At 40.2% G+C, this 12470-nt stretch overlaps 1 protein-coding gene across 1 annotated transcript in view; it reads right to left on the minus strand.

Moving 5' to 3' along the window:
• Nucleotides 1–265: 265 nt before the first annotated feature.
• LRRC3B (leucine rich repeat containing 3B) overlaps nt 266–12470 on the minus strand; it is a 95115-nt gene continuing 82910 nt past the window's right edge. Inside the window, exon 2 of the mRNA XM_082625346.1 lies at nt 266–1354. Within this exon, the coding sequence (XP_082481472.1) occupies nt 411–1190 (780 nt within the window). The 5' untranslated portion in view covers nt 1191–1354 and the 3' untranslated portion in view covers nt 266–410. The remainder of the gene's footprint in view (nt 1355–12470) is intronic.

Genomic DNA, 12470 nt, shown 5'->3' on the forward strand with positions numbered 1-12470 from the left:
GTGATCATTCTTTAGGTTCACAAGAGTTGTTTGTTTCTCTTTAAAGCAATGGAATGACTGTACTGTTTTCTGGACCAATAAGTCACTCTGTTTTTCATGGTTCAAAGTTAGGCTTTTATTTGGTTTCAAATTAAAAAAATAAATTTCATTATTAAATACTGAGATGGATAGAACTAAGGTTCAGAGAAGTAGCTGACTCAGGAATATACCACCAGGAGTACAACTGAGGGGTGGATCACCTAAACAAAAATGATTTATGCTGTTATGTTTGTTAAAAGTTCAACAGTGGCATGATTCAAAAGAAACTGAGATACAAAGTTTCAAATGTTTACAACGGATGAGAGAAGTAAACCACTTATTCTACTGCAATCCCAAACGGATTTCTTTTTCCATGCCAGTCAGTTCGGACACTACACCACTGTACTAATGTCGTCGGGTTCGTCGGCTTTCTTTTGCCTGCTCGGCAGGGATTTCAAGTATTCAAGGTGTCTTCGCGCATCTTCCTGGTTTTGCCTCACATAATACACCACGTACGAGATCACCATGGTGAACCAGCCAAACATGGTGACCAGCATGGCATAATCAGTCGTTTTTTTAGGGAGGTTACAAAGGTCAGCGTCATTGGCAGCGTTGAGGAACGGTCTCCCGGCGTGTTCATCCAGCACGGAGGTCTTGCAGATCACATTGTGCGCTGTCTCGTGATTAGACACCATGCCCCTCAGAACTTGCTGGAGTGTACAGTCGCAGTGCCAAGGGTTGTTGGCAATCCTGGCCCTGGCCTTCAAGTTATTGAAAGCGTTTTTGTGCACGCTCTGAATCCGGTTGTCAGACAAGTCCAGAGTCTGCAGAGTTTCAGCGACTCCTTTGAAGGCATGCTCATCGATAAACTCAATGCCATTTTTGGACAGGTTGAGAACTCTTAGTTGATGGAGGTCCTTAAAAATCTCATTGGGGATGGATGTGATCTGATTGGAGTCCAGATACAGTAAGACTGTTTCAGGAGGAAGATCTCTAGGTATTTCCTTGAGATTTGCATTGCTACAGGTGACATTTAAACCCCCAGAGGAAGAACAAAGACAGCCCTTGGGACACATACTGGCAGAATGAAAGCACAGTATCATAAGAACAAAACTTTGTAGGAGGAGACACATGGAGAGGGAACGAGTTAACCACAGGTCCACCAGATTCATGCTGGGATGTCAGCATAATCACAAGCCCATTCTTCATTTATTCCAACAAGCAACTGTGGTAACGTTTCCAGCCCTGTCCACACTGTTGATTTCCTTCTTGTGTGGTTCAAAGGGCTGCAGCTAATACATGTATCTCTTCATTATTCCGGTCCATGCTTGGGTACCTAAAGGAAAGGAAAGCAGATGCAATTAGCTCTTTTGCAAAGGGAGGTACATTGCAATTAAAAGTGCTCTCAGGCATCTGGCATTTTATGTGGGCAGGAGAGTTGGTTATGCAGGTAATTTCCATCAACACCACTGGGAGTTATCTGTGTAATGGGAGTCTCCTGCTCAAATCCCAGGTCCTGGGGGAGAGGACTGTCAATAAATTACATTTCCAAAGGATGTTGACTTGTTGTTCGTTGTGCAGAATTAGAGCAAACAGTCCAGATTTCTCTCATTTCTACTGGCCTTCACCACATCCTGAACCCTTTGTAAATTTTACAGCAATAAGATTTAATTACCCCTTTGCTTCTTCCTACAATCAAGAGGCAATCAAGAGGCATCAAGGCAACTGAGCTCTTCACTTGGGCAGCAGTGAGAAATCATACTGATATTTTACAGTTAATGACCATAGATAACAATATTTTTCATGGCTTTTGAATGGATGCCCAATTTGGAATATTTTCTGTAAAGAAATCTCTTACTTAAACTACGGAACGTATGAGTGCATTCCATCCTTCACAACAAAATGTTGCTAAGGACCTACAGCATGGAATCTCCAAAAGGGTTGCCTCCTTTGTGACCTCTTAAGATTACATTATACCTGGAAGGATGTCTTTAACTGGATTTCCAAAGGATTCTCTCTTTGTTTTCTAAACAATGTATCCCCTCTCCAATAGATCTTTAAATATGACACACACCTCCAAGCCTTTTTTTTTTAGTATAAAAAGAGAATCAAGAAATACTAGCCTCTTATATGTAAGTCAAATCATTATGCTGTGCACCATAAACTTATACAGTGCTGTATGCAAACTATATGTCAATGAAACTGGAAAAAAATGATGTAATTAGTAGCCAAAGAAATGCAACTATAAAATGAGATATGAATGTTTTTCTTCTATCGATATAATTTTTTAAAATGCCATCCATATGCTTATAAAAATAGTATAATATAGCATCCTCATTAACACATCTTTTGAGAATATGTTTTGGAAAGAAATTTGGCAATATCTATTGAGAACATTAAATTTTATGTACATGTAATCTCTCTCTCTATATATATATCTTTTGACACTGTAATTTTCTTTCAAGTAATCTATTCTAGGGAAATGTTCTAAAATTAAACAAAAATTTAAACCCCCCCCAAAAAGAACTACTAGGCTCTAAGATTTCCTCAATAGCCTATTTTTCCTTCTAATCATATATACACACACACACACACACACACACACACACACACACACACACGTATTAGTGTTGGAAAAAGGCCAAAAGTAATTGCAAAACTTTAGTGATATGAGCAAGGTTATGAACTTACCCCAAAATGGAGATAAGAACATAAATGAACATTCAAAACTACTCTCTCATGTAAGTAGGACAGGCATCCTCACAGGTTAGGCAAGTGGATCTTGGACAGATTATGTGACTTGTCCAAGGTCAAATAGCTTGCAGGTGGTAGAGACAGGAATCAAACCAAAGACTTTGTTCTGACTCATTAATCTCACAATTCTTTCCACTACCCCTCTTTCCCAATTCCATCTGCTCCATGAGGGCAAACAGAATCCAGGGATTGCTGTAACTTCTGATGCTGTTACGTTGCTGCTCCATCCCACATTGAGGACCCCATTGGATCCCAGGAAGAGGGCCCTCTGCCTTGTGGAGGGGATCCATGTCTGACTTCTGAGGATTGTCTCTCAGGATCTGAGAAACAAGGAGAACATTCATTCCTCTTACAGCAGTGAGCAACAAATGACTCTCTGCAAACTTGTCTTTTCTAAAGATCCCAGATGGATAAATACAGAGAGAAATGACTCCAAATGTTACCAAACTCACAGAAAGGAAGATTAATGTGAGCTGAAAACATAATGAACTGGGTTGTTCATCATGGAAAAAATAAGATTAGCAACAGCAGAATGCAATGAATGTGCTTTTGGAATCCTGAGTCCCTCCAATGCCAGAGATGCTAGAGATGAACCCCTAGGCATACTAAACCGTGTGTCAACAGCTCATTTCATCTGAAGTGAAAGTTTACCTCCCTTCCATGTTTTCCTTCATTCAAAACTTCATCACATGGCATTTAGGGACTGTAGTAATTGTCTAGATGGGTGAGAAAAAGCATGAACAGGTGTGGAGGGGAGGACACTCAGAGAAGAAAGAGTGTGGCAGTAGGACAAGGCAAATGTGGCTGTGAGGAGGACATGAGAAGGACACAGGAGATGGGAGAAATGGGTGTGATTAGAGAAAACAAAGGGAGTCCCTGTCATCAAGCGACTTCCATCACCTGAGTAGGTGCGACCTGAGTATGTGCTGAAAGAAGGAAAGCCTTCTCTGGAGGACACTCCACATCTCTCCAGAGACTGATTCCAAGTCTATCTGGAGGAAAGTGTTCTCTAATTTAGACTCTAAGTTCTGGGAGGGCAGGGACTTGTTTCTACCTTGTGTAGAGACAATAGTAAACAATTAAGAAGGAAAAAGTACACTGGGTTTGTATTTCAGCTCTAATCCTGATGAACATTATGCTATCTAAACCTCACTCCCCTTCTCTTCATAGAGAGATTATAAAACATCTAATAACAATGTTGACTTGAGCATTATATGAGATAATCCATGTAAAGCATTTAGCACAATGCCTGATAGGCAGTAAGTGCACAATACTTGTCAGCTAGAGTTATTATTATTATTCCAGATACATTCTGAACTCCTAGCATTGTGCCTGGCCTGTATGAAGGGCTAAATAAATATCTATTGTATGAATGAACCAATGAAGTATTGAGCAATCTAGCTGTGGTTTTTCTTCCCTATGGTAATTATTTTTATTACTTCAAACATAAGCACTGGGTCATCAAATGTCTGTTGGTTTTACATGTCAAAATGGTGGCCTCTGGAAAAATCACAAATGCACACTCTTATTTGAAGAATAGAACTTTTCCCCAGTACACATCTCTAGACTTAATCTATTGTTTCTCCAGAATGATCAGTCCAATGGTCATGGTCACAGACAAGAAATGGTGCAAAGTTTCTTGAGATGAAATCCTTCATGCCCCAAATGGTCCACCCGAACACCAGATGGAATGCCTATTGGGTGTACAAATACTGAATATTCCTTGCATTCAAAGAGGTTGGACTCAAAGTGTTTCATTTTCTCTCTCTGATTCATAAAAAGGGAATAAAATCTTCTGGGACTGGCTGGATCACTGGGTTGCCATGACAGCCTCTAGAGCCTCCACTCTCATCCAGTATAAAGTGACAAAAGTTGCAGGATGTACAGAGCTGAGCTCTTAGATGTCCAAATACATCGAATCAAGGTTATCTTCAGCAGGAAGGACAGAAGAGCTGCCTCTCTACTCTATTGTGCTGAATTACTATTTTCCAAAGGGATTATCAGCTTGGCATTGCCTTAAAGTACTGGAAAGGTAAACAGTGATTCCTAGGAAAGGAAGCCATGGGGAGATGTGCCTCAGAGTAAAACACTGGGCATTCTGCAGAAATCAGTGATCATCCAGCAGAGGACAGAGCTAAACAGAAGCCTGGAAACCTAAAGCTCCCTCCTGCTCTGTTCATCATCAGGTCTACCCGCAAACCCAGAGTAGCAAACAAGTCATACTGCTGGTGGAAAAACTGCCTCATTGCTAACTTCAGAATGAGTGGGGGGAACACAGTGAAGGCTTGGGGTCACACTGGTGATGCAACAGTGGTGGCAGCAATTCCCGCCTGCCCTCCTGAAAAGGAAGAAGACCCACCAAGAGGACAGCCCAAATTAAACAGCATCTTTTCTACCTCTTGACTCCCCCTTCAAATTTCTCCACTCATTATACTACCCTATCTTCACACCCTCATGCCTTTCAAATATGTCTGGGGCAACCAAGAAGCTACAGGATTTCTGAATGTGTTGTTCAGGTCTGAGCTGAGCCCCCAAAGAGGGCCATTTTACCCCTATATCCATTTCTTGCTCCCATTTCCCTGTCACACGAGTTTCAGAGCTACAGCATTAATGCTGGGATTGGGTGTCTGTCAACCATCAAATACTGTTTCCAGAAGAAAAAAAAATGCACTTGGCAGCCTGCCTGAGAAGACTGTTCTTTCAATGGCTGATTAAAAACTCTGTCTTGTTTCCTGTTTCTTTCTTCTCATCATTAGGGGATACCCAGGGACACTCAGGGCTTCATGAACTCTTTGGAGATAGCTATATGCCTTGATTCAGAGGGAAATACCAGACACACCAATTTCTTCCAATTACCTTCCATGCAACTCTGCTACCAAACAGAAGGATTTGATTAAAAGGCCAAAAATAGAAAAACAGGAAGGTATTTCAATTTAGGACATAAAATTCAAACCCATAAAAACCCATAAAAGTAAGTACTTAAAATTAAAACTTCAGTATGGCAAATATACAAAGTGAAATGACCAATGTTAAAATAAAAGGCTGATTTCTCTAATATACAAGAACATCTTCCCAGAGGAATAAGAAATGGATCCAATAGAAGAATGGACAGAAAAACAATATATACAAATGGACAATAAATTATATGAAAAGCTTCTTGATCTCACTGACAGTAAAATGAATTCAAGTCAAAGTACCTCTCATTTTGGTTAAAATTAGGAAGACTATCTAGCTTCAATGAAAGGGTGAAGAACAAAGCACTCTCAGACACTTGATGAGGGAATAAATGGGGCACTCTTTCTGTAGGAGCAATTTAGGAATATCTATTTCAAATTTAAGAACAAGTTAGATTGACTTGTACTGATGTAAATATCTCCAAAGATGACCTCCAAAAATAGCTTGAAAAAGGGTTAATAGAAAAGGGATTATAGTATAATTGCACTTGTGTAAAATTTTTATAAAGAGGAGGTAAATATGCAACCACAGGTATATAATTTATACATTTACATATGCATAAATCATTTCTGAAAGGATGTATAAGAAACTATTAATAGTGGTTAACTCTGAATAGTGGAACTCAGGGGCTGGTAGGGGAGAAGAGGAATTGTCTTTTTGTTTTATACCCTTCTGTATGGTTTTAACTTCTTAGGGTATAAAGGTGTTTTGTTTGCTTTTGGTTTTGTTTTACAATAAAGATTTAACTGATTTAATACAAAAGGACCAGGGGTTAGATGAAAAAAGCAATCCAAATGTAATGCCTCTGAAAGCAAGTTTTGAGCACATGAGTTAAAACAGTGGTGGCCCAGAGGGACAGGCAAATGAGAAGATGATAAATTTTGAAAAGCTGAACATTTTTCAACAAGAAAGACTGAATATACAAAGGGAAAGTGGTGAGATCCTATATAAAAAGAGAACCCTAACCCACAACCTGCAGCAACCAGCCGGGAAAGTTAAACTATGACCTGTAGTTTGTACCAAAATCATCAGGATTTGATCAATAATTCCAGCTTCCCTGAACTTTGTCCCTGCTTCCAGCATAGGACCAAACCAGGGAAAACCAAATCCACTCCCATAACCAATCACATAGGATGCTCTGGTTCTATTTTGCCCACCTCTAGCTTGCCCACACCAAGAGCCTCTAATCACGGCATATTTGAAGGTTTTCTTTTTTTCCACTATAAAGCTTTTACACACCCCTGCCTGCATTTGAAGCTCTGCCAAATGCAGAAGATGGTGGTTGACACCCTTGCTGTAGAAAGTGCTGAATAAATAGCCTTTGCTTGTTCTCAGTTGGTCAGTTTTCATTAGTTTCCAAAAGACTAACATTTGAGTACATGATATTTTCAATGCCACATTTCCAAAATTAGCTTTCCAACCTATTAGAGAAATTATATACCAATTTCTATATTCTCTATCAGCTAAGCATCTGTTGCATATGCCATTAATCTGCATAATTCCTGACCAAAAATTAGGGGAAGTGAGTTGGGACCTGAATAATTCAGGTGAATGAACTGCAGAGGTAGTTTTCGCCACTGCTCTTGGAGGCCACGTTTGTATGTACAACGCCTTATTCCACATCTTTAACACAGAGCCCTGCCTTGAACTTTAGTTCTACATTTCCATCCACAGCCACCTACTGTAACAGGGAAGAACAAAATCTGGCCCCATGTTGGATCTGTTTCTTTTACTTTGACCTTTGCTTTCCATTGTTTCCGTTCTGTCTATAGCTATAGGCGTACATAATGGCCTGCCTCAGGGAACCCTGCCCCTCTGCCTGTATGTTAAACCGAAGTGTCTTTGTTCAGCTCACAGGGAAACCTCCGGACCCCACTCACCTGTGGATGGCTGCAAAAAAGAAGAAATTAACACATCCCCTCCCTGAGGCTGGCCCAAACCAGGAGATATTTTGCAAGATTCATGGCCTTTTTACTTTACTTCCTCACCTCCTCCCGCTCTCTGTTCTATAAAAGAAACTGGCATCCAGACCCCGATAAGATGGTACTCTACGACGCTAGTCTGCCATCTTCTCGGATGCCCGGCTTTCCGAATACAGTCGCTATTCCCTGCCTCAACACCTCGTCTCCTGATTCATTGGCCTGTTGTGCGGCGAGCAGAGCGAGCTCAGACTCAGTAACATCTATCAGCAAAAGATTCCACCGGGGCTTCAAACTGGGCATCCCTAAAAGCAAAATCATGTTCACCCTTCCACCCCACCCAACGACCTCACTTCTACCACAAACCATATCCCATATGTAGAAAAGCACTAAAAATCCTTAACTTAAGATTTCTGGTTTTTGTTTGTTTGTTTGTTTGTGACTACAGTAATCTTTTGATTGACTACCTGGGGTTTTTTTGGTTTTTTTTTTTTTGTTCTTTTTCAGCAAAAACTCCTATGTATCTGGGCTCCTCCCTTACCTCTTCTGAGCAGTCCCTCAGAGCTACCTGAGAGGCTGTCTCTCCTGGGCTATAGTCCTCAATAAGGTCCCTGAATAAAACTTAACTGGAAACTTTTAGGTTGTGGGGTTTTTTTCCAGTTGACGCTAATAAATAAACAGCACCTTTTTTTTGAACCCAGCATCTATCCCTCTTTGGGTACTAACAAAGATTAAAGATAAGATTATATCTTGGCTAACATCTGTATTTATTATTCAACATGCTGCAAGTTTTGTTTTTTTTTTTTTTTTTCGCGGTACGTGGGCCTCTCACTGCTGTGGCCTCTCCCATTGTGGAGCACAGGCTCTGGACGCGCCGGCTCAGCAGCCATGGCTCACGGGCCCAGCCGCTCCGTGGCATGTGGGATCTTCCCGGACCGGGGCACGAACCCGCGTCCCCTGCATCGGCAGGCGGACTCGCAACCCCTGCGCCACCAGGGAAGCCCCATGCTGCAAGTTTATAGGAAGGCTGAGTGGGAACCCATCTGTCTCAGTTTCCTTCTGCTTCTCTGTTATTATTTCTCAGTAAGTGCCTAAGGCATTTACAACCATGAGAGCTTTGCAAACTCTTAACACATAATCTACATAAATGTAGGGTCCCAAAGATGCTCCAGGGTCCAGAGGCAACTTGAAAGCTGCTTTTAGATAGCACTAACTTATGCTGTATTCAGTTGTACTTCTGAGTGGGGTGAATGATTGTTACCATTTTTAAAAAACTTATCCTACTTAACCCTAGCCAATGACTTGGTGGCAAAAGTATAGGATTCAGATCCAAACCCAAGGTCCAGAAATTGGATTTAAAGTCCAGCTTCCTTGAATTCTAGGAATTTACTGACTCAGTTACACACCCATGCCTTAGTTGCCTTAGGACTATGACCAATAATATCCACCTCACTGGTCTCATAATTATAAGGATAAAATAAAATAAATATATGTGAAATGTGCTTCAGAAACTGTCAATGACTGTTCAAAGATTATGCTCTATTATGAGTTTTAGTATTTAGTTGTTTTTCTCAAATATCAATCATCAGTTTTTTCCTGAGCCTCACATTTATTTTTCTTAAGCATAATCAACTATGAAATAGTTCTCACATCACTTATACAGTTGTCAATGAAAAAATGTTGCTGCCATATCAGTAAACAAAGGATGCTGCAGCTATCACATTACAGCCACCAGATGAGCCCTGAGGAAACTCAGGATAGAAACTGGACGCCTTCCATCAGGCCACCAGCTGCTGCAGCCACCCTCTTCCCCCGACACACACACACTGTGCACCCTGACAAGACTCAGAACGTGAACACACAGGATACTGGTCCCAGAAAGCTGAGGTGCATATCAAAGGAATGATTTCAACAAGCCCAGAGTCTTGCATCTTCCCATACATAGAAAAGCACTAAATTCCTTAACTTGAGATGTCTGGTCTTCTTTAATGAACAGTAATCTTTTGGTGTTCCAACTACCTGGTGTTTGTTGCAAAAACTCCTATATATCCTGGCTTCCCCCTGACCTCTTCACAGCAGTCACTCAGAACGATCTGAAAGGCTGTTTCCCAGGCTTAAGACCTTGGTGTTGTCTGCAAATAAAACATAAATCTCAACTTTTAGGTTGTGCTTTTTTTTTTTCAGTAGATACAGTATGTCAAAATATATTTAACCTGAATCTAATCAAGAGGAAACGACCTGACCAATCCAGAACTTGAGACATTTTACAGGGTGACTGATCAGGATTCTTCAAAGAGTCACTGAAGGGAAAAAACAAAAAAACAAACAACAAACACAACCAAAATCATATAAGAACAGGCTGAGGAACTGTTCTAGATTAAAGAAAAAAGAGACGTGGCAACTAAAAATGTTACCGAATTAGTTGCATGAACCCACACTGAGACCCTTTGTCTCGGCCAGGGAGGTTCTTTTTCTGATCAGATTTGCACAGCCAATAACAAAACCAATGCTGAGACTGGAACAGTGCAAGCTTTATTCAATGGCCAAGAATGGAGGAGCAGGAACTTAGTTCGCAAGTCAACATCTCCTGTATATTTGGAGACAGCAAATATATAGGAGATTCACAGTAAAGGGAGAGGTTTGGAAAGAGTGGGAAGAATATTTGTGAGTTATCTGAGAACGGGAGTGTGGTTAGGACCTGAGGCAACACTCCTTTTCAGTCCTTATATGGGCTTTTCTGGCTGTTGTCATGGCAACTGTCAACTGTCATGGTGCTGGTGGGAGTGTCATTTAGCTAATATAATGAGCATATAATGAGGCTCAAGACCCACTGGAAGTCAAATTCTCTGCCATCTTGGGTCCAGTAGGTTCCAACCAGTTCTTGTTTTTTCCTCTTTGCAGCTTCCTCCTTAAACTTAAGTAAGAGTAATTGGTTTCCATTCGAGGGAGGGGCAGGGGTATGATTCTGGGGCAACAGCCTTGGTAACAAAGGTGTTGTGAGAGACTGACTTCTGGATTTAAAAAAAAATGCTAGAAAAGGCATTATTGGAACGACTGGGAGAAATTTTGCATAAAAACAATGTTAGCTATTATTGTATCAAATTTAAATTTATTTGGTTTTATCATGATATAAGTAGAAAGGAGAGAGTCCTTGTTCTTAGAAGGTACAAGATTTGGGGGTCAAGAGTCAAGACGACTGCAACTTTCACATAGTCCAGCAAAAACAAAACTATATTTATATGTAGAAAGAAAAAGACAAAAGTGGCAAAAGATTAACAATTGGTAAATGGAAAGTGATGGGATGAACCTGTTCATTGTACCAATTTTTCAATTTATCTGAAAGTTTTGAATTTTTTCAAATGAAAATTTGGAGGGGAGATTCTATGTTTTTAAAATAAACAACAACAAAAAGGAACTTCAAGAGGAGAAGAAACCCCTTCCTGGTAAGCAGGAGAATCTTAGGAATGCTAATCAGAGTTTGACTTATCTCCTCAGAGATACACAAAATGGAAACCCAAGGTGAAAGGAGCAGCGATTCTTTAAAACTGCATTTCATGAATATCAAGACTAGAAAAAGGAGGGTACACTGACATAAGACTCATGTGTCAGGTGGACCTAGTTTTAATTGGGCAGCATGAAGATCATGGCTTGGCTCCTTACTAATTATGTAACCTCTCTATCCCACAGTTTTCTCAAATGAACATGGGGGTAATAATAGTTCATACCACAAAGGGGTTTCATGAGGATTAATTTAGATAACATGTATTACTCAGCCATAAAAAGGAACAAAATATTGTCATTTGCAGAGACCTGGATGGACCTAGAGATTGTCATACAAAGTGACGTAAGTCAGAAAGAGAAAAACAAATACCATATGGTATCGCTTCTATGTGGAACCTAGAAAAATGGTGCAGATTAACTTACTTGCAAAGCAGAAATACAGACACAGTTGTAGAGAACAAACTTACAGATACCAAGGGGGGAAGGGTGTGTGGGATGAACTGGGAGATTGGGATTGACATATATACACTATTGATTCCATGTATAAAAGAGATAACTAATGAGAACCTACTGTATAGCACAGGGAACTCTATTCTAACCTAAATGGGAAGGAAATCCAAAAAGGAGGGGATGTATGTATATGTATAACTGATTCACTTTGCTGTACAGCAGGAACTAGAACAACATTGTAAAGCAGCTATACTCCAATAAAAATTAAAAACAAAAAACTTAAAGCTTCAGTTGCATGAAAAACTCTCAGCAAGAATTACTGTTACCACCACTTCTGCTACTACTACTGTTATTGTTATCATCATTTTATATCTTGTCTTCCCTCTGCTAGGGCAATGTGGAGGCTACAAGTGTTACCCGCCCCTTAATGCAATGAAGGGAATAATTCTGATGGTAGCTAACATTTCTACTACATGCAAGGCACTGAACCAAAGGCTTTACTTTAAAAATAAAGAGTAATTTTGCCCCAGGGTGGATCATACCTGGAGTCTCCCCATATCTACTTTGAATAATTTAGATGATGAGATTTGGGACTTTAAAGCTGATGCTATTTAGATGAGATTTTGGATTCTGAATTGATGCTATAATGGGTTGAGACTTTGGGGAAAGTTGGAGTAGAATAAATGTATTTTGCATGGGGTTGAATATAAATCTTTAGGGGCCATAAGGTAGGTTGTAGTTGGCTAAAAGATGCCCGCCCCCAAATATCTAGGTCCTAATTCCTAGAACCCATGAATGTTACTTTTAGGAAAAAGAGACTTTGCAGATGGGACTGAGTTAGGGATCTTGAGATGGAGAGATTATCCTGAATAA

This window comes from Mesoplodon mirus, assembly GCF_964341445.2.
Source record: "Mesoplodon mirus genome assembly, chromosome: 6".
Classification (NCBI taxonomy): Eukaryota; Metazoa; Chordata; class Mammalia; order Artiodactyla; family Ziphiidae; genus Mesoplodon; species Mesoplodon mirus.